At 47.7% G+C, this 22,588-nt stretch overlaps 1 protein-coding gene across 2 annotated transcripts in view; it reads right to left on the bottom strand.

Annotated features, from left to right (window-relative positions):
- Positions 1–14,969, bottom strand: part of LOC307233607 (nuclear factor of activated T-cells, cytoplasmic 1-like) — a 61,599-nt gene extending 46,630 nt beyond the window's left edge. For both annotated transcript variants that reach the window (XM_080004959.1, XM_080004960.1), the window contains exons 1-3: positions 14,788–14,969; positions 9,977–11,081; positions 8,040–8,199 (exon numbers count right to left, since the gene is read on the bottom strand). In XM_080004959.1, the coding sequence (XP_079861085.1) occupies positions 8,040–8,199; positions 9,977–11,081; positions 14,788–14,806 (1,284 nt within the window). In that variant the 5' untranslated portion in view covers positions 14,807–14,969. The remainder of the gene's footprint in view (positions 1–8,039; positions 8,200–9,976; positions 11,082–14,787) is intronic.
- Positions 14,970–22,588: the final 7,619 nt, after the last annotated feature.

Genomic DNA, 22,588 nt, shown 5'->3' with positions numbered 1-22,588 from the left:
CAGACAGACAGACAGACAGGCAGGCACACAGACAGACAGACAGACAGACAGACAGGCAGGCAGGTAGGCAGGCAAGAGACAGACCAGGCAGACAGACAGATAATAATTACATTATTACACGGGACCGAAATAAAAACAAACAAGCTCAATCTTGACAAACATGGCAAAATGTTGTCAGTAGTTTGCATAACAAACTCAGCGAAAGAAAGATAACGCGTGAAAAAAAAGGCCGTGGTAGCGCTCAAACCGCAGACGCGAGCCACCACCCTCGGCCGGCGGGCATATATGAATGTGCATTATGATTTTTATTAAGGCTGAGAGACAGTGTCCAGCTGTGATCAAAGGGACTCCTGTATCGAAACCCCGGCTTCAAACGAGAACCACTTCCTCCAGCGGAGGAACGCCATTAGCCACTCGGGCTCCCTAATAAAAGAAAATATTTGCCCAAAAAGAAAAGGTACTTTTAAGAGGCCCTTTGCCGCTGTGTATGGCATTTAATATTCAACGTCTCACATCTTTTTTTCGATTTTCAACCACCTTTTAATAATTTATTTGATCGAGGCTTAAGTCATGGTAAGAAACGGATTCAATTAAATTCAGTCTGAGCATCGGTCAAGGAGTCGGAACAGCTAGAGTCAGAGATTCCGACGTGCGGGCAGGCACCACCGATACTTTGTGTGTGATTTCTGACCAGAGTAATTTGCTAACCAATAATGTGGATCACTTATGGTCAGACCCAAGTCTGCACCATGGACCTCCCAGTATGCGCTTGTTCTCCTCAGGTGTTAATGTCTCTATGGGTCTTTTTTAAGTATGCGGACATGCCACTGTGGTCTTGGAAGTCTCCGCACAGCAGAAAATCCATAAACCATGAGCGGGGCTGACCCTCTCGTCAGGAGGAGATCTGGACCTCCCCGGATCTGCGGAATCTTAAGGTGCTTAAACCACATGTGAGATCACCAGTATTGATCGCTTATCCCGAGACAGGTCTACCCAAACAACAGGACATAGTAAAATATAGCACAAATTGCTTAATTATGTTTGCACACGCACACAGGCACACACACACACAGGCACACACACACGCACGCGCGCACACACACAAACGTTTCATTTCGAACCAATTTTCTTAGAGCTCAGTCCCAGAAGCAGAAAAAAAAAAAAAAAAAAAAAAACCAGTGAATCTGTCAAATGGAATAAAAAGAGCCGTGTGTTTATCTAACACGTTGAGTCATATAACAAAACGCAGACCATATGTAACCTATGACATAATCTGATTAATGCGTTTATAATTACTTTTACGAGGCGGTCAGGATGGCGGGTGTGAAGAAGAGGAAGGCTGGTGTTGGGTCGAGAGTAAATTACGTCATCAAAGGTTTAGCCTTTAGTAGCAAGTACCACATTGTCCAGGACAATTAATGTCTATGGTGTGAGAGCAAATTTGTCCAGATTGGTAAACAGAGCAGGCTGTTGACCCATATTTGAAAACCCCAAATTTGGGTAATGAGGATGCATTTCCTTTTCATACTGTATATCCATTTTCTATTACACATATATCACAATTGATTGGAAGGTAGTACACATCCACACGAATAAGTCATTGAAATAGCAGTGGGTTTTCTGGCTGTGGCCGTCCAGTGAGGGACACCTCGAGATGTCCCCTCCCTCTTCAATCCAGATTCAGATATCAGGGGGGCACACGGCGGAGCGGTAAAAGCCGGCCGATGTCACGCATCTCCAGTTCCGAGCGGCCCCAATTTTCCCGTCTTTAGCTCGACTCCCAGTAGCGTCTCTAGCAGCTGTCTTGACCCCGTGAGCCAGTCACACATGCTAGTCATCAGCGATCTAGCAAAAGGGTCAGGAGCTTCTTGAAGTCTCCCGTCTCCCGGGAGACCACTTCATCCCGGTGGTGATCTCACCGGCAGACCCCAGATCTGCTTGTTATAATTCTACTTGTGGCGGTGTCACCAGAGGCAATTATCCATAGCCGCACATGCTGCCAGTTATTAACACACAGATCTATATGAGAGAGGGAATTGGGGGGCGGGGGTGGTGCAAAGAAGGAAAAACGAAAAAATAAAATAAAAGTGTGATGGTGAAGCATAGGGTTCGAAATCCAAATAGTTGTGTGATTCAATCAGAAGCAGACCGGTTGCATTAGCCAGCGGTGTTGTCTTGTCGCTTTCCCTTTTTCTTTCCTCCCTGGATAGAGTTTGTTTTAATTCCTCTGTGACCTCCGACCATTACCTCAGCCTCCACGTGGCCACAAGCGAGACGGGGAGGCTGTTATGAAAAGCTGGTCGGTCATTACCCCCCACCCTCCCCCCAGTCCTCCCCCTTCCACGCCATCAGTCGTCTTGGCGGTAGCACGCGGTGACGGCGGTGTGGCGTCCACAGTCAAAGCCACGGTGACCTCATGGCGGAGGGGAAGTGATTAATGGGGTCAAGAAGCCCCCTGCCCGGTGTACCACCGGCCTCCACCGGCAGCGAAGAAACGCCGTCTGTTCCTGCCGACCTCCCCCTCGATTCCTTCACCATATGTGATCCCCTGACCTTCCTCCCGGGCCTCCCTCTGCTCCCGACTCAAATCAGACCCCACCGTGGTCTCCGAGCCACACCGCACAGGGAGAAGCCCAAAAATGACCTCTTCATCTCGCCCTCGTCTAGGTTTTGGCGGGAGGCGGCTCTGCCGTGGCGTTGTGAACGTTACGGGGGCTGGACACACCTGCGGACCTTAGAGGCCGCGAGCAGAAAAAAAAAGCTTGGTCCGCCCTTTTCTGGCTGCGCCTTGTGGCGCCGATGTCGGACAACGACCGTCCGTCCTTTCGCAGGCTTGGAGAGGGGGCTTGACGGGCTCCGGTTTCCTCGAGCCGAGACCGAACCGAACGCCGTCGCTTTCACCTCGCACCGCGGGCCGCGGCGGCACGTGCCCTTCCTGGCTGCTCAGGATCAAATGCGACGCTGCAGGCCTGGCAGCTGATGCTTTAATTGTGTAATTGCGTGCAGCTGTGCAGCGTGAAGGGATGTCAGAGGGGCAAAAGCCCCTGTCCGCTTTCCACCATTCATCTCCCGTGCGTCTCCTCTGGGCCGCGGCGGACCCATCATCGCTCATCAGCCGCCGCGCACTTCCCCCTGGAAGTCCAGTTCGGAGAAGGTTCTTGCGTTTGCGCATCGCGCCGAGGTGATTAATATCACATATGATCGAGTAACGGTGAGAGTTGTGACCAATATTTTCTCTCGTACGATCACTCACAATTTTCCATACCTTCGGCGAGGGCGGAGTGCGAAATTGCACTACGTAGGCCTGCGCGGCTTCTTCAGCGAAAAAGTGACAACGCTCGCCGCCGCCTGGAGCGGTCACAAGAGTTGAAGGAAGAGATTAGTGTGTAATCTTTAATAATGGACCTGCTCGCGGTAAGCAGATCTGTCTGGCCGCCGACTGGAAAGCGAGCGCCGACGCTCAGGCCCCCGAACCGGAGCCGCCGTCTATCTCTCCACTGCTCGGAGAGAAATTGTCACGACTCATATAGTCCACGTGGCACGCCAGAAGCAAAGCGGAGCAGGGGGGGAGACTGGAAGGAGGACGGAGGAGAGGAGAGAGATGCTGGTGGTGGTGGTGTGAGAGGGAAGGGGTGAGGTTGGAGTTGGGGGGTGTGGGGCAACAGACAGCTCAGGCTTTTCCTACCCCCCTCCCACCCCACCCCACCCCGCGCTGGCAGTCACACTGTCCGCCTATTGCTGTAACCCATTAAAACTACACTCATCCAAGTTGTCTCCCCTGCCAGACTCAGCTCAAACTCAAACCACCCGCTCCACGGCCTCTGCTCCCTACGTATATTACATACATATGCAATTTTTTAATGCACTCTAAACAAGCCTCCAATTTATAGGCAACTTAACTTGCCGTATCCCTCTTGAAGTTTGTTTTGAACTGGATACACCAGTGTTATGTCATCAGGGGCAAGGTTTCAAGCTCAAGCCAAAGTCTAGACCAGCAAGGGTCCAAATTCCATATAAAACGGAATGAATACGCAGCCATGTAAGCCTGCCATATGAAACAGCTTCCCCTAACCTAGCATTTTGGGCAGGGTGATGTAGGGTGGATGGCAGTGCCACTGATAGCGCGACTATTCCACCAACGTCTTACCTCATAAATCTGCGGCCACTCTGGTGATCACCTCAAAACCGTAGAAAATGATGCCCATTTAGTCCTATTTTCCAGTTGTTATTCATTTGTAATTAGTGGTATCCCGATACCAGGGTAAGGGAAACCCTGCAGATGGAGAACCGCCGATCTAATGAGTGGCATAAATACCCCTATGGGCAAAAAATAATAGCCATGGCTAAACTTTTAACAGCTCAGCGGGGCACACGGAGCCTTCTGAATATCAAACAAAAGGTGGCAGAACGTTTAATGAGCAACAAATTAGCAGCTACAGTGTAGTGTAGTTTGCGTAGAATTACACAGCCGGCGAGCCCCAGACACCAAGCGGCAACCGCACATGTGCAGGAAGTCAGCACATGTTTGCCAAGGCCTTTCATGTTGGCGTGGTGAAAACATACGGAGAGTTTCAAGCACATCCAATGCAGTTACTGGGGGGGGGGGGGGGTAGATATGAAGTCACACACATGTTTATAGGGACGGCGGACCACATCCTGCAGAAATTACACCATGTCTGCCATTGCTTTTGACTTACAGTAATGACAAAGGGATCGAGAAAGAAGGAGATGGAAGCAGAAGACAGAGACACCCCTAACAACCGGTCATTATCCTTCACCCAGCAGCCAGTAACTCTATGGGAGAGTCCTAATACTCCACAGGCGTCCAAGCAAGACGTGAGCCTTCTGAGCTTTTGGCCTTTCTAACATCCTGACCACTGTCTCTCACGACTCTTTCAGTCACAGCCGAGTCGTGTCCTTGTTCAGTCTTCTCAATGAAAATAATTTTATTGTAAATCCATCTCGTCTCTCTCTTTATATCTCCGTGTGGGGAGGAAAACCCCAAACATCCATCACTGTCAGGGCGGCATTTTGTGCGAAGGTAAAACCAGGTTGTTGGTTTTTCCCGAGAAGGGCTTTGAAAGCTATTCCGCGGACGCTCGGCATAGCTGCGGTGAGGGGGGAGCCTCGGTAACAGTGTGAATGGAGCCAGCAGCGCAGCCGAGATCCCCCCTTTTTAATGGCGCTGTGGTCTGCTGCAGAAGATAAAGTGAAAAAGCAGCCGCGGGGTTGCAGCGCGGACCAATCGCGAGAGAGCGTCTGAAGAGGTTGCAGGGGAGGAGGAAGGATGTTGTGGAAGACGAGTAGGAAGTAGTTGGGTTTCACAGCGAGCGCCGTGCGTTCTTGGCAGCAGGGCGACGGAGAGCGAACGCAGGCCACGCGGGGTGTAATGAGGTGGGAAGCCCACCGCCACCGCCGCTCTACCTCCCTATGGATATCCCCAGCCGGCAGATAATGCAAATATGTCAGTATGTCGATAGAAGGCAAAGAAGTTAAACTTTCCAAGACAAAGGAGATCTTCTCAATTTGTCTGACACCCAGAAAGAAAGTGCAACGCTCTAATAACTGAGAGTGGGCGAAGGAACTTCAGCGACAAAGAACAACCAAAAACGGGCTGAAAAGCAGAATGATTTTAGATGTTGATATGGAAAGATTAATTTGCCATTCCATGCCCCTTGGGGGAAAAGAGGTTGCGAAGCATCACAACACTTTGTTCTCCGGCCATGGCGCAGTGTGTCTTGTTTTTCACTGCACTATTTTTCATCCATTGTTGCTTTTGACTACACATGTCACATTTGCTATCAGGCATTGTGCCTGGTCAAGCATGACTTCAAAAACACAGTGGCTGTGGTTGAGTGGTGCTTCCGAACGGCAGGCCTGCCGGTGCCGGCGTTTGGGAGAGGTTTGAAGGATGAGCATTTCACATGGAGTGACAGCCGCAGTGGAGCCGAGGCCTCCAGAGGTGGGATGAGCAGGGCGTTTGCAGGGTGGGGGGGGGGGTAGGATATGGTGTGCCCTGGGATTCCGACGCCACTGAATCCACCTCGCTAACCCCAGGGCCACCAAGGCCCTAATCAGCAGGAAGCAGAGCATCTCTAGGGGTAGCACAGCCAGGCCCCAGCTGCCTGCCTGCCTGGTGACTCCACATCCCCTTTTCTTTTTCTCTCTATCGTTCTCTCTATCTCTAGCCAGAATTACAAACATTACACACAGACAGACACAAACATTAACATACAGGCATTGGCAGGCACGCACACAGACACACAGACACACAGACACACACACACACACACAGACACACACACACACACACACACACACACACACACACACACACACACACACACACACACACACACACACACACACACACACACACACACACACACACACACACCTAGCTGCTTCTTACAGCCATGTCCCTGTGCTATTATTGACTCATTCTCCTTGACTGCACCTCACCCATCCAGTGGCTGCCACTCATTACCGCAGGGCACTGGGGACTTCCACATGCTCTACCCAAGAAGAGGGGGCGAGAGACACACACAGAGAGTGATGGAGAAGATTAACCATGAAATTCTAAAGCCTGGAGTATATTTATATAGGATATATTGTATATTTGTACGTCCTATGAGACAGATCACTTCTGACTTGTTTCTGAGGGCTCCCAGGGTCTCCGTTAACCCTTGTGACATCCCAATTGACAGAACACAATTTCATTTCATTTGTACGGGTACTACTTTACTAATCACTGTGTTTTTTTTGCAAATTCAACCGATGGAAACCTCAGCAGTATTTCACTTGATTTTATTTATTAACGTTCTGTTTTTCAGGAGCATCAATGGCCAATTTGCCATCTGTAAAACATTGGGCTGATCCCTTTTTTTTTCTCTGGTCCCTTGGATGAGTATTAAAGTCGTAAAAACGTCATCATAACTAGCCCGGCCTGCCAAGTCCAAGCACGGTCATACTCAATGAGACAAAAGGCTCCTACTGTACGATGGAGAGGTGCAAGCGTATGTCAATACACAAGGGTCTGTAATGAAGGGGGATAATTAGCTGTATTTGCAGAAGAAAATCGGAGGGTTGACAGGCCTGCGTTCAAAACACCTTGTTGGCCAACAGCTGCCTGGAGGCTGACATTGAGCAGGCAGGGGTGTGCTGACAACATCTATTTACCAAACAGCTGTGCCGCTAACAACGGCTTATTCCTAGTGTGTGGGAGGGAGGGAGATACCACCAGCCTTTTTCAAAACTGGATGGCTCCAAAACCGTGTTGCTTCTGAGCTGCTTCCTCCTTTCGCGATGAAACAATAATGTTCTACCGAAGGCTTTGTTGCCATTCTAAAAGCACACACGCACGGGTTTGCAAATAGAAATAGACAAGCAGCAGCTCCCCACCTTGAGTAAACCAAGATGTCAGCGCAGGGCGATGACAGCGTTGCAGAGAATGGAGCTCTGTGCCGGGCGGCTGGTGAGACTGACGTAGGCTCTTTATGTACCGCCAAGCACAACACCGAGAGGTGATGGTCCCGCTCCACGCTAATTGAGTCAATATGCCCTGCTGCTGGTCAGATTAACCTTCGGCGGCAGCAGGTTGACTCTAGGCTTCAGAGGCCATTAATAACATAAAACACATAAATACAGCTGCCATACACTCACACACGCATGCACACACGCACGCACACACGCACACACACACACACACACACACACACACACACACACACACACACACACACACACACACACACACACACACACACACACACTCACACACACACACACACACAGACAGGCAGACTGTGGGTTGTGTAGTTTACACACCAAGTGTAACGAGTCTCAAAGCAGACCCAAAAGTGTTCACAGGAAGTGTAGCTAAGCCAGACAACTTATGATCCTGACATTAAACGTCATTAGTTTGAGGAAATTAAATCCAAAGTTGAAGGCTGCTCTGCAACAACGGCTTACCATGGACTGGACGTTCCTGGGACTTTTTGGAGTTTTTGTGAAGACAAGTCTGACAAGTCCGAACGTACCTGTACTACTGGGTGTCCTCCGGAGAGGGCCTTCACCGCTCCACGGCTGCCCTCCGTCTCGTAGTGGGCCCGGTGGTGGGATTTGGGCTGCAGCTCGATCTGCAGACTGTAGGGGCCAGAGCAGGACGGCAGCTGCCAGTCCAGGGCTGGCAGGGATGGGCTAAAATAAAATAGAAAAAAGATGGTTGTCATTAAGTTGCACATAAACATTCAAAAAAACAAAGGCTCGACCAAAATTGTTATTTTTAAATGGTATTTTTCGTATTTTATTTTTCCATCAAGAAAGCTTATTGACATTTGAGCTTTTACAGAAAGTTGGATTTGCCAGACGACTGGAGGAGCTTCTTTCCCTGCAGTTTCATTTTTTTGACCGAGCGACTCTTAATCAAAGGTTTCTGAACTCACTTTGAATCAGCTGCAAATTAGGGCGCAGCAGTCTAATCCAACTGGCCTGGTACCATTCCATTCCATCATGCATAATCGTGTAATCAAATCAATTGAAGTCACTCTCTGACGTCGGTCATTTTTTAAACGCCTGGGTAATAATTAGCGGCCTTTTCCTTAATGAAAAATGAACGGGACGCTCATGCGCCCTGCTTTGAGTGCAGTATGTTTTGTATTATGGCGTTAAGCGTGGTGACAGACAGAAGCAGTGAAGAATGCGAGCAGATGTTTCTAGGGCGCCACGGCCTTTGTCTCAACACAAACTAACTTTCTCAAAATGATCATTATTTGTCAAATCTGCAATTGCCACCTTCAGGATAAACAAAAGAGTCAGACTGGAACGGGGGCGGAGGGTTTGGGGGTCAACACGCCCTGTCTCTGAGCGTGGTATCGGTATCTCTTTCTCAGGAGTTGCAGCTGGCCTTCCTTAACATCATTGTTCTGAAGCGGCAAAGCCCGAGCTTCCCATGTGAAGACCGCGGGGGAAAACAAACTGAACGAAAACAAACAATGTGCGCGACAATAATCCTCCTCTGTACCGGATATCTGTTAAGCGGAGAGGTCCTCTGACCTAACCGCGAGAGCGCGCCCTGAAACCTGAAATCTCTGGCTGGCATCGTCTTCTTAGGGGACCGTCGCGGGGCTGTTTGTTGACCCAAAACGAACTGATTTCCCTTCGACGGGGCGTTATCGGCCCGTGCAGCCTATGACATCATCACTGCAGACGGGCAGAGAGAGACGGGACCGCGGAGCCACAGTTTAACTAGCCGCTTGATTAGCCCGCAGATGGCTCCCCCCCCCCGCCCCAGCCAGACCTGTCACCATTTCTTCCTGCTGCTCCCTATCTTATTCAAACACTGGATTTCCAGCAGGAAAAGGGTGCTATTGGCGAGAGGAAAGTAAGAAAGCAAAGGCAGATTAAAGGGAAATGTTGTGAGCAATGCACTGAACCGAAAGACAGGCATGTTTGAAAAGTCAGATATCGATGATACACACAATGCTGGGTCTGACTCCGCGTGTGTCGGGGTTCGAGTTGTCAAGGCAACACCGGCACGTATTCTGTGTTGCCCTTCCGTGTAAGATATGATGCGTGAAATATTTTTGGAATCTTCAAAGAGAGGTCAATCTGTTGTGTTTTGTTCGACTTGTTTGCCACAGCGTTTGAACATTGTGGTTCCGGAAAAAAAATAAACAATTCTAAGTTTGGGGAAAGGAGAGACAACAACAGGACGCTATTAGATGGATTGTTTTCCATTTGTGCTGTCTGGAAAATTTAAAAGTAGTCCTCAGGGCTGGATGTCAGAGACCATAAATCTGTCTAAACAAGTAAACATCCCCGTGTGCTTCATTGTCTGTCTCGGGCGGTTTGAGAGCAGACGGCGGAGTTGTTTAAAAAACAGTGACGTGTCCAATCAACTCTAAAGTCACAGCGTTTCATCATGCAGACACCCCTGTTTAACACTCCAACCGTAACTGGGACTTATTCTACCCACCTGAGGTAAGGCTTGGGCTTGGACCAAGAGTAGGGGTGTTGGGGAACGTCCAGGAAGCCACCGCAGTAGTTCTCCTTCTTGAAGGCCATGCGGGAGGCGTAGTCCTCGTGGCAGAGCTCGCCCTCGGGACCCAGGTCCTCTCTGCCGGGCTCCACCTTCAGGCTCATGGTGGGGCTGTGGTCCAGCATCGTCTTGCGGGCCTTGATGGGGATGCCCTCCCCCATGTCGACCACCCCGTCCGTGGTCAGGGCGTTGATGGCGGCCACGATGGCCGAGTTGGTGTACTGGTTGGTGTTGGCCAGCCAGCTGTCGTCTGTGACGCTGACCCTGGGGGAGCCGCCAAGCGGGGAAGGGACGGGGGACCGGTTGGGGGAGCAGGTCGTCTGGTGGAAGGGGGCGCCGTTGAAACTGTACTTCCTCTTGCCAATGCCACCACCTCCACTGCCGCTGCCGCCCCCACCGCCAGAGGGGGAGTTGGGCCTGGAGCCGCGGGGTTGACCCGCCCAGCCCTCCTCGGCCACCGCCCCGATCTGTGGGGAGATGGAGGGAGAATGGCGGGGGGAGGCCACTGGCCCGCCGGCGTGGGGGCAGGACAGGAGCAAGGATGTGTCTTTGGGGGAGACGCAGGGGGATTGCCAGGGGGAGTTCTGGGGGGAGTTGTCGTAGTTGTAGAAGCCGGACTCGTAGGAGGAGGCCTCGGAGTTGCAGCTGCGTGAGGAGATGCTGCTGGCTGGACTCAGGCAGCTGGGGTCACGGTAGCCGTCGGCGTTGGGCAGCGTCAGCGTAACAATGGAGTTCACTCCCCGTTTGGTGTTCAGGTCCAGGTTGCTGCTCTCCTCCACCTCCTCTTCGGGGAACTGGCTGTAGGCGGTGATCTCGATCCGGGGGCTTTCCAGAGCCGGAGCCCCGTTGGGTCTCAGTCCTTGGGGCAGGTAGTAGCCTGTTGCCACGTGGCTGTCGTCTTGGAGACCGTAGGCCGACTGGTGGCAGGAGGAAACTGAGATGACCGGGCTGGGCTGAAGAGTGTGGTACTGGGTGGCCAGGCAAGGGTTCCCCATGCCCAGGGGGAGAGATAGGGTGACATTTGGTGTGTAGCTGTATACATCTGAAACAAGAACAAAAGGGATTATCTCATTATGCAGAACAATTTACAGTATACATCAAGACAAATAGTTCAGATGCATTACATTATTATTAGGTACAATTTTCAACCGTTTTTGCACGGAAAATCAAATATTATTTTTCACAGCTACAGTATACATCATTTGAATTGATTCATTTTCACTTTAAATTTTGGACAGCCTTCACAACCATATCAAATTGTGCATTTACTCATTGGCCAGTGGTTCCTTCTTTTGCTGCTATTCCCATTCCTCCAAAACCAGCGGTGGGACCCTTCATTTGATTGACGGTATCACTCGCTGAGTGGCTTAGACCTTTCCCTGCGTAAAGCTGACAGCACTTTTTCTCATCACTCTGATTAAGTCGGAGAGTTGTCAGCTGTTCATGCATAAAATACAGATGTGCACTAAAGAAATACATTGCACACACGCGCACGTAAAACGAATTGGTTAGCAGCAATCAATTTCATACAGCTCAGTCTCTATATAGCGTGAAGTCTGCTTCATATATTCTCGTTCCCGACTCTGTGCTTTGCCAAGAACTGTCACTTTTAGTTATTTAAATGACCCTTTCAATGCCAATACAGTTTGTTTTCTCAAAATGAGCACATCTCTCATTCAGCAAAGCGGTGGAAGCCATCTCCCCTTGATTCCCTGCGCTACTACATTGGTAAACCACAATGCTCTGCGCCACATTAAATGATGAATTTGGCAGGCAAAAATATGTGGCGAGAATGACTTGAATTAGTTTACAACTCTGACTTTGTCTATTTTGAGAGACCTTTTTGTACTTTGTGCATGACGTCAGCAGGCCAATAAAGCCCTATCAAGATTCACCGTCCGACTTCAAGGATTCGTTTGGCATTTTTTCAACCGAGGTCTTATTAAAATGTCGGTCCCCATCATTTTGAACTGTTATAACACAACCTCGCTGAACGCTTTACTTTACTGTTGAGAAACGCACCACTCTGCCGCAGCTTCTAACTGTGCTAAAATGCAGTCCAACTGGGCAAAAATTAAGATAGATTCAACATACAGTGGTACCTGGACTTACAACTGCATCTACTTAAGACTAATCCAAGATACGAGTAGCGATATTTGCGAAAATTTGTATCGACTTGCGACCGACTGCTCCAAGATACGACCGTGGAAATTTGCAGTTGGCGCGTTGGCGGCCAGTCAGCAGTCGGTCAGCGGTCAGTCAGCAGTCAATCAGCGGGCGACCTACATCACGTGTGCACGTAGTTCGTGGCTTATCGATATTTTTTTCATATTTACTGTGTTTGTGCTGTGTATTTTGTTTATTTTCACCCTTCATGAATTTCATAATGTATATGGGAAAAATTGCCTCGACATACAACAGTTTTAACATACGACCGTTCTTATGGAACGAATTACAGTCGTATATCGAGGTACCACTGTAGTGTCAATTAAACCTCACCTACAAATAAACCTAGGAAATATAAGCCTAGTCCATATTACAGTCCAATGGGGCAAATGTTTAGTCTTCAAAAACAAGTTAAAGCCCACAGTAGTTCATATTTTTTCACGGTTTTAACGACACAATATTGACTTTATTGACTCTTTCAAACGTGGAAGGATTTGAAGTATTAAAGAATACTTCAAATCCTTCCACGTTTGAAAGAGATTTCACATTTTTTATATTTAAGGCTTAAACATTTGCCCCTTTGGACTGCATTGAAGCACAGTGAAAAGCTGCAGCAGAGTGTAGCAGGGTAAGTTTCTCAATCTTAAACCTATCCTTTAACCATGAGGGATTCGGAGAGCAATGGACGACAAAAGCCGGGCGTCCACACGCGTAATAACGAACCCAGGTGAAGAACACATTGAACATTTTTGGATGAAATGTATATTCAACCGTGAGAACATTTTTCTCAGATGGGGGCACCAGGATCCTTGGCCCTTCATCACCCACCCCTGGACTGCGCTCAAACAGATAGTTGAATCCGAGCCCTGGCTCCGTGTGCTGGAGCTCATCTCTGTCTCAGCGTCTACGTAGGCCTTCCACGTAAACAAATTCAAACAAGTTGATCCTCGTTGGTTTTCTATCTCCATTCGGGTCTGGTTGCTCCAACGCACATTGTGTCTGTCTTTCCCACTCTTCACCTCTGAGGAGAGGGTGGGTTTCTGCCCACACAACGACATGTGACACCTCACTAGTGCCCCGACTGACTTCAACTCTCGAAGACACCGGCAACAACAAAAAAAACGCTAGCAATCTGAAGACCGCAAGGAAATCAAGATACAAAAAATACATCATTGCAAAGTTAAACATTGGCAATCAAACCCTCCCCTCAATCTATCAAGGGGCAACAATCATTGTTGCCCAATTGCTTCCGGCAACCAGATTTGGGCCACTTTCAACCATTTTTTAATATGTCAAAAAGTCTGGTAAAAATGGTGAAACGAGTGAGAATACTGAAATATGGATTGTCATTATCTTTGATTATTATCACTCAATTACAAAAAGGGCTGCCAACTTGGCTACCATCATGGTTTGGTTACCAATTTGGCAACCACGTTTAAAAATTGGTGTCTGGCCCCGATTTATCTCCATCCAAACCAGTCGTCACCCAGGAGCTCAGGGAGAGGAGGGTGGTCGTATGGAGAGACACCTTCTGACGTGTGTGTTCACATATGTATGTGTGATTTAATCCAGCTGTCATCAGGCTGCTGAGACCACGCACGGTTAAGCACATCTCCTTGACAAGTGAGACACCCATGCCAAAACCACATTTCTTACCTCTCTCTCTCTCTCTCTCTCTCTCTCTCTCTCTCTCTCTCTCTCTTTCTCTCTCACACACACACACACACACACACTCTCTCTCTCTCTCTCTCTCTCTCTCTCTCACTCAAGCCTGCAACCAATTATACAGCTTAGGGGTGAGGGTCCACATCCACAACAGGTCGATGGCGTCACTACTGACAGACTGAATGAATGACCTGCAGCTACGTGCAATATCATTGCTTCAAATCCAGGCCAAACTTTATTCAAGAATCAAAATTCAAGATTTTTTGTTTGTCCGTTGCAATCATATGCAGCGAAATGATAAGGGGCAAATAAGGGCGAGGAATAAGAACAGACAGAAAGTTATACAATGAATCAGAAGTAAAGTATAAATATATAATACACAAATATATAGTAATAAAAAAGTATAGACACCAGAAGCAAAAACATAAGCCAAAAAGGTAATGATCAAAAATATATGCAGGTGTATGGATATGGGTTTAGGTATGTACAGTAGTGCAACAGTGTACGGACGTATGGTATATTTGTACATACAGTATAGATTATAGAAAAAGCAGGGCAATAGATAGCTATAAAATAAGTTTGGGTTATTGCCATAACGTTCATATTAAACATTTTATTATTATTGTTATTATTGTTATTATTATTATTATTATTATTATTATTATTATTATTATTATTATTATTATTATATTAATGATTATTATGATTATGATTATGATTATGATTATGATTATTAATAATAATAATATTATTACTACTACTACAACAATCATCACATATAAATATTCCCTAATTGTATTTATTTTGTCACTTTCAGTTGAGACCAGGGAGACCTGCCTTCAACATACAAGTGCAAGTTCAAGACGAGCCGTTTGAAGCGAGCGCGGAGTCGCTCTCCCACCCCGGGACGGTCCTACCTTCCTCGGCAGACTTCATGTCGCTGAGCCGCCGCAGCTGCTGCTGCCGCTGCCGCTGCTGCTGGACTCTCTCTCTCTCTCTCTGTCCCGCTCTGATCCGGGGCTGGAGGCTGGAGGCTGGAGGCTGGAGGCTGGAGGCTGGGGGCTGGAGGCTGGAGGCTGGGGGCTGGAGGCTGGGGGCTGGAGGCTGGAGGCTGGAGGCTGGAGGCTGGAGGCTGGGGGCTGGAGGCTGGGGGCTGGAGGCTGGGGGCTGGAGGCTGGAGGCTGGAGGCTGGAGGCTGGAGGCTGGAGGCTGGGGGCTGGGGGCTGGGGGCTGGGGGCTGGAGGCTGGAGGCTGGAGGCTGGAGGCTGGAGGCTGGAGGCTGGAGGCTGGAGGCTGGAGGCTGGAGGCTGGAGGCTGGACCCGTCCCGCATCCACCGGGGTCCGCGCTCACTGTTTACCTCGGCGCGCGGCACGTGCAGCCCTACGCCCCCACCCGCGCGGGACGACGACTCGGGAGCAGGGAGGAGCGGGAGCAGCTACAACCGAAGCGGGTCGACGGTGCCTCCGAGGGGCGAGAAGGGAAGCGCCACCGTCAGCCGGAGTTCACAGTCGCAGCTCCTCTTCAACACGCTCGGCGTGCGAGCGACGCTTCTCCCCACCGCCGCCGCCGCCGCCGCCGCCGCGCCCCCCTTACACACACACACACACCCACCCACCCGGTGTGCGTACGTACGTGCGTGCGTGCGTGCGTGCGTGCGTGCGTGTGTGTGTGTGTGTGTGCACGTGTGTCAGAGCGGCGGGCTGCACGCGCCGCTTTTAAAGCAGGAAAACACCCCCCAGCTCCCCCCTCGCGCGCCCGCCCCTGCAGGAGTGACGCCGCGCGGGGCTGCCGGAGAGAGGGATTCCATCTGTAGCAGGGAGGGTGGGGGTGGGGTGGTGGTGTTCCTCCACGGTGTAACACTGGTTGTTGTTGTTGTTGTTGTTGTTGTTGTTTTTTGAGGATAATTCATATTCAAATAAAGTAGAAGCCAAATAGTTGTTTGGCTGAAGTGGTGCCAAGTGCTGGTCCAGTCCGTCCGGGGGGGCCGGCCCACGCCCCTCTGCAGGGAGCCACGTGTTCAACTGGTTGCCAGGTCGGAATTCGCGGTTCATTTTATCAACAGTGCGGCTACACTATTAAAACGACGAAAAACAGAATGCACAACTGTTGGGTTGGGATATTATTCTCAGATTGTTTAATACAGCCTCTCTCACAGCCGTCGCTCCCTTTTTCTTCATTATTTTCAGGTATTTCTCACGCATTCGGAAAAATTTCAGACTCCTTCACCTTTTGTTACGTTACAGTCGATTTTCTAAAATTGATCAAATACGTTTTTTTGGGTTTTTTTTACCTCATCAGTCAACACGCAATGACAAAACCAACACATTAACATAAGCAGTGGCGTTGTTAGGGATGGGCGTCCGGGGCTTCAGCAGAAATATTTCATGAATAGCCCCCGATCTCAAATAGCCGCACAGGGCTGGCTCTTCCTATAGGCCACATAGGCGGCCGCCATCGCTCCCCGATCGCTCCCTTTATGGCAGTACCGAGCGTGCCCATCGGGCGCTGCGATCTGTGTTTTTATTTTATCAGTGATCGGCTGGTAAACCAGTTTTGTGCAGCTGGTTGAGAGGTGAGCAGCCAGGTTGGTAGTGCTGGTGTAACTGGTCACATGGTTTCGGACCAACAGGGTCATGTTGGTTTAACTGGTCAAATGTTTTCAGACCAACATGGCCATGTTGGTTTAACTGGTCAGATGGTGTAGCGAGTCAGATGGTTTCAGACCAACAGGGTCATGCTGCAAAAAGATTCAAGATTCAAGAGGTTTATTCGTCACATACATATACGTACTTTCATACATATATGCAGTGAAATGTCTTTGCAGCGCACCCGGAGATTATGCACAATAGTTACTAAACCGAACATAATAGCTAAGCTAATTCCTACCTAACTAACTAACTGAAACTAACTGATTCCTAAAACGTAATGCAGTTAGTGAATAGAATAATATAAATACAATTAAATAAAAATAAAACAAGACTCAAAAAGATAATACAGAGTGGGGCTACAAATAGAAGGGAATAGAGTTATGTATATGGGATAGGCCATTTGTATATACAGATATGTGCAGTAAAGTGCATGTGAATAAAGTGAGTATTGGGATATACAGTACAGTATACAACAGTACAACACAGCAATATAGTAAAACCGAACAGAACAGCAGTACAGACGCAGTAACCCAGAACAGTGATACACTATGCAACATACAGTACAGTAAGGCAGTGTGAGTGACTCAGTACTTTTTGTAGGACCCCTGGTGAGTTCAGCGTTGACAGTTCTTATGGCTTGCGGGAAGAAACTCCGTCTCAGTCTCTCCGTCCTCGCTGTGTGACTGCGGAGGCGCTTTCCCGCCCGCAGCAGCTGGAACAGTCCATTGTTGGGGTGGTGAGGATCCTTCATGAACCTGCAGGCTCTGCTACTACACCTCCTGGTGTATAGGTCCTGCAGGGAGGGGAGGGTAGTTCCAGTGGTACGTTCAGCTGAACGCAGTACAGTTCCCAAACCAGGCAGTGGTGTTGCCTGTCAGGAGGCTCTCCACCGCTCCAGAGAAGAAGGACTTGAGGATCCTCACCGAGACCCTGAACTTCTTTAGCTGCCTGAGGTGGTAAAGATGCTGCCTCTCCTTTCTCACCAGAGTGTCTGTATGTAAAGTCCATGTTCAATCCTCTGTGATGTGGACTCCCAGGTTCTTGTCACGTCATCACTTATCTTTGTATTTTACAGAATAGACTGTCGTCACTACTACATGAAATGAAGTTGTTTACACTTTTCAGGTTAAATTATTTTTTTTAGGTAGAGAATACTCAATGTCACACGTTTCAAAGGGCGAGCAATTGGCTCAAAACCACTCAGTCCAAATACTCCCTGACTCTATGCTCCGGATTGGTCCTTGAGCTGATCTCTACGATTTGCGCACTTTGCGCAGGACCAAGATTTGTATTGTAATACTAACATTGTATTACCTGTATTACTAACATATCTGTGACACATTGAATTTATATAATATAAGCTATTATAATATAATAGATGAATATGGTAACGTTAGTGCATAGCTACATGTAGCTAGCCTAGTCACTGTTTATGTGTGGAAATACTCATGACCATAAATAATTTTTTAAAATGTAATATTACCTTGCATGTAATGTAAGTATATACTTTTTTATGCTTCAAACCAGCTTTTTTTTTTCCTACTCTGCATTATATGTCCAGCACATGGCCATCAAAGTAAGAATAGCCTTGGCAAAATGGTGATGTCAGTTCATTTCTATAACATAGCTGCAGCCTAACTTTCTCTTATTTTCTTTTTTATTTTGTGACAGATTCTTGGGAAGATGCAGTGGGAATGTACTGTAAGTACTGTGCTTTTACCTCAGATAAAAGAGGACATATTATAAAGCATCACCGTTTAAGACATGGGAGCCACACGAGAACAGTACCGTTCCCTTGCCTACAGTACAGCAGACACGTTTGTGCACTTTTCGCTCCCTAAATGGACTTAAGGTGCATTTAGTGAAATTCCAGCCAAAAGGTCAGGATACACAACAGGATGTAACCGCAAAACTATCATTTGTAAGCTATGTCATTTTCTTTGCGCCCTGACAGACACCGATTTTCTGATGCTGGTTTCCCGGTGAGCAAATCAGCTGCACACACTGTATTTGTAATTCTTATTCTTATTTACCAGGTCACCAAAGCCAGCACACGCAGCGCTTTTTTTTTTTTTCAAATTCAGTGCTGTTGGTAAACCTGATGCACTCTGCTTTGAGCTACAATGTCGACTGTATATCATTCCAAATTTTATTTAAGGTGATCAAAACTTCTGATTCTTACCCACAGTCACATTTGTTGCTCTTTGCGAGCGTAACACATCCACCAAGTTTGGTCTACTGCATTAACTCCTTCCCTGGTGCAAGAATGGGAGCCTCACCAGGAGGGTACTGCTCCGGAATGAATGAAGTAGACCGGAAAGACTGAAAAATACCACAATTCTCAGCGCCCGAAAGAAAAGCAAACATATATCGAAGGAGGCGCGGCAGCACGTTTGTTTATTTTTTTCTTTACTTCCGCCGCTCTTTTCGGTCCCCCGGCCCTCAAAACGGCCGAACTGTTTTCCGCCGCCGCACCGCCACTGCGTCAACGACGGAGCAGCGAATCCGCCGCCGTACGGGGCGATGCAACAGTTGCGCGCTCAAAATGCTGTTGTCCCCCTGTCTTCATCCACTTCATTTCTTCTGGAGCGGCGCACTCCTGCTGAAGCTCCCCTTGTCAGAACAGGGAAGGACCTCATGCAGCAAACTTGGTGTAGTATTACACTTGCATGCAGCAGCAAATAGCAGCTGGATGAAAAAGTAAAGGAGCGTACTGCTCTTGCATTGTCATGGTATTATGATCGGCTTTGAGGAAGATCTTATGAATGTATTTTTTTAATTGATATCTACAATTTTATAATAGATGGTTTATAAGGGGAAGGTTGAAATGACATTTAATTGTGGTTTTTAAATGAAGCATGTACAGTACTGAGACTCGAATCATGTATGCTCTCTCACTGTCTCTCTGTCTCTCTCTCTCTCTCTCTCTGTCTCTCGCTCTCTCTCTCACACACTGGCTACAGGCCAAAAACCTGCCAAAGGAGGAATAATAAAATAGGACGGCCACAAAATAAGTAGATTGATACATAACGGGAAAAAATAAACTATGAACATCACCAAAAAACACCTAGCTGAACCTCCATCAGGGCTCCCACGTGTCCTGTAAAACCTGGAAATCCCGAAAAATTATGGACTCGCTTTCCAGTCAAGGAAAAACACATGGACAACTCGAAAACGGATAAACATCAGTGAGATTCGGATTCTGAATCTGTACAGCATCATTTGAACTCAAACGTATTCGTTTGGAACTGGATTCCAATAAACTTGAGACTGAATGTAATATCATGAAATTCATTTATTTGCTCTGAAACTGTATTTGATCCTCACCGAAGATTCTGCCAAGCGCGTCGTTGAGGAAGAGCAATCGAGTGCAGATTCACACACTTTTACGACGGCTCCGTTTCCGGAACCGAATTTCCCATTCATTCACTCCATTAACGTTTCAGAAAATCCTTAAAAAGAGTTTTAAGCCTGGAGCCAAGACAACCAACTACGAGATGAATCGTGACCATGAAACATTTGATTCGGGGAAAAAAGAGGCAAAAGGTTCAAGACTCGTGTACGCAATTATTTTAAGCGTGAAGGAACTACTCATCCCATAAACCATTGCGAGTGATACCGAGCAGGCAGGTGCTGGTCTCACCTTATAGGAACTGGGAGCTGGTAACAATAGGAACCGGTAACTGGTGAGAATCTTAGCTGGGCCTGCAAATAAGAGCTGGTAACTGGTAATATCGGCTGGTAACTGGTAATATCAGCCGGTAATTGGTAATATTGGCTGCTAACTGGTGATATCAGCTGGTAACTGGTAAGAACAGGTTCTGGTAGCTGGCGTCACCAATAGTAGCTTGGAGCTGGCCTACCAGCTGTCAGAAACCTAGCTCAAATTGTTACCAGCGAGCTGCTCCAGCTGGATTTTCCCGTAGAGAGGCAAACCTGTATTTGGGGAGTTTCTCCCATTCTTCTCTGCAGATCCTCTCAAGCTCTGTCAGGGTGCAAGGGGGGTGTCGGTGCACAGCCGCCTCCAGGTCTCTCCGGGGATGGTCAATTGGGTTCAAGTCCGAGCTCCGGCCCGGGCCATTCAAAGACATTCACGGACGTGTCCCAAAGCCGCTCCTGTGTGTTTCTTGGCCGTGTGCTTTGGGTCGTCGTCCTGTTGTGAAGGAGAACCCTCGCCCCGGTCTGAGGTCCCGAGCGCCCTGGAGCAGGTTTTCATTGAGGATCTCTCTGTACTTTGCTGCGTCCATCTTTCTATTGATCCGGACTAGTCTCCCAGTCCCCGCCCCACAGCATGACGCTGCCACCACCATGCTTCACTGTAGGGACGGTATTGGCAAGGTGATGAGCAGTGCCTGGGTTCCTCCATACATGCCACTTTCCATTCAGAACCAGAAAGTTAAATCTTGGTTTCATCAGACCAGAGAATCTTGTTTCTCTCGGTCTAGTCCTTTACGTGCCTTTTGGCAAACTCCAAGCGGGCTGTCATGCGGCTTTTACTGAGGAGTGGCTTCTGCCCGGCCACTCTACCATAAAAGGCCTGAGTGGTGGAGTGCTGCACAGATGGTTGTCCTTCTGGAAGGTTCTCCCATCTCCACAAAAAAAATCTTTGGATCTGTGTCAGAGTGACCATCGGGTTCTTGGCCAGCTCGCTGAGCAGGACCCTTCGTCCCCGATTGCACAGCTTGGCCGGGTGGCCAAATCCAGAAAGAGCGTTGGTGGTTCCAAACTTCTTCCGTTTAAGGTCGATGGCGGACACTGTGTTCTTAAACCTTTTGTATTATTTTTTTATACTATTCCCCAGGTCTGCGCCTTAACATAATCCTGTCTCGCAGGTCTACGGACGATTATTTTGACCTCATGTCTTGGTTTTTGCACGCACTCTCAACTGTGACACCTTATGCGTCTTTCCAAAATCCTGTCCAATCAATTGAATTTTCCACAGGTGGACTCCAATTCAGTTGTAGAAACGTCTCAAGGATGATCAGTTGAAACATTGATGAACCTGAGCGCAATTGCGATTGTCATAGGAAAGGGTCCAAATACACATGTAAATGTCATATATATATTTTTTCTACATTTTTAATACATTTTAAAAAAATCTAAAAACCTGTTTTTGCTTTGTCACTGTTGGGTATTGTGTGTGATTGAGGAGGAAAAACATTTTTTAATCCATTTTAGAATAAGGCTGTAACATAACAAAATTTGGAAATCAGGAAGCGGAATGAAAACTTTCAAAATGCACTGTATATAGATAGATAGATGGACAGACAGACAGACGGACGGACGGACGGACGGACGGACGGACGGACGGACGGACGGACGGACGGACGGACGGACAGATAGATAGATAGATAGATAGATAGATAGATAGATAGATAGATAGATAGATAGATAGATAGATAGATAGATAGATAGATAGATAGATAGATAGATAGATAGATAGATAGATAGATAGATAGATGGATAAATAATGATACACAAACAGATTTAAAACCAGGATCTCCAGTTATTCAGGAAATGAAACCACAGTACTGACGCGACTCCTTCAGACCTTCGTACGATGAATCGATAGATGACACTTTTTAACAGGGTGTGCTCCTCAACATCTGAATATGCAAATGCAGTTTATAGAGCGAGGAAGGGAGTGGGGCTAAACGCAGAATAGTGATCCAGTGATGCTAAATAGAGCTGTTTACATGGGCAGCGTGTAGAGAAACACAATTAGTAGCAACATATTATTATTATTAATAATAATAATAATAATAATAATAATAATAATAATAATAATAATAAATATAGCTGCAGGCAACAATACACAAGGTCCAGCTTATTTGTGTTAGGTACATATTACAGTTGTTTGTGTTATGTGAAACGTATCACAATGAACTAAACATACAAAGGTAGAAACATTGTGGACTTACTCCACAGTTTCTTTTAGAATGTTGTGACTGACCTTCAGAGTGACCTGGACATATAAACCTAACGTGATTACATTCATGGAATTTCATGTATGCAACTTTCATGGCATTACATATGAAGCATTTCCATGAAGCATTATGAAGATCTTGT

Source organism: Zeus faber, assembly GCF_960531495.2.
Source record: "Zeus faber genome assembly, chromosome: 8".
NCBI classification, from domain to species: domain Eukaryota; kingdom Metazoa; phylum Chordata; class Actinopteri; order Zeiformes; family Zeidae; genus Zeus; species Zeus faber.
The sequence above is the reverse complement of the archived record's forward strand: the minus strand, read 5'-3'. Positions and strand labels throughout refer to the sequence as shown.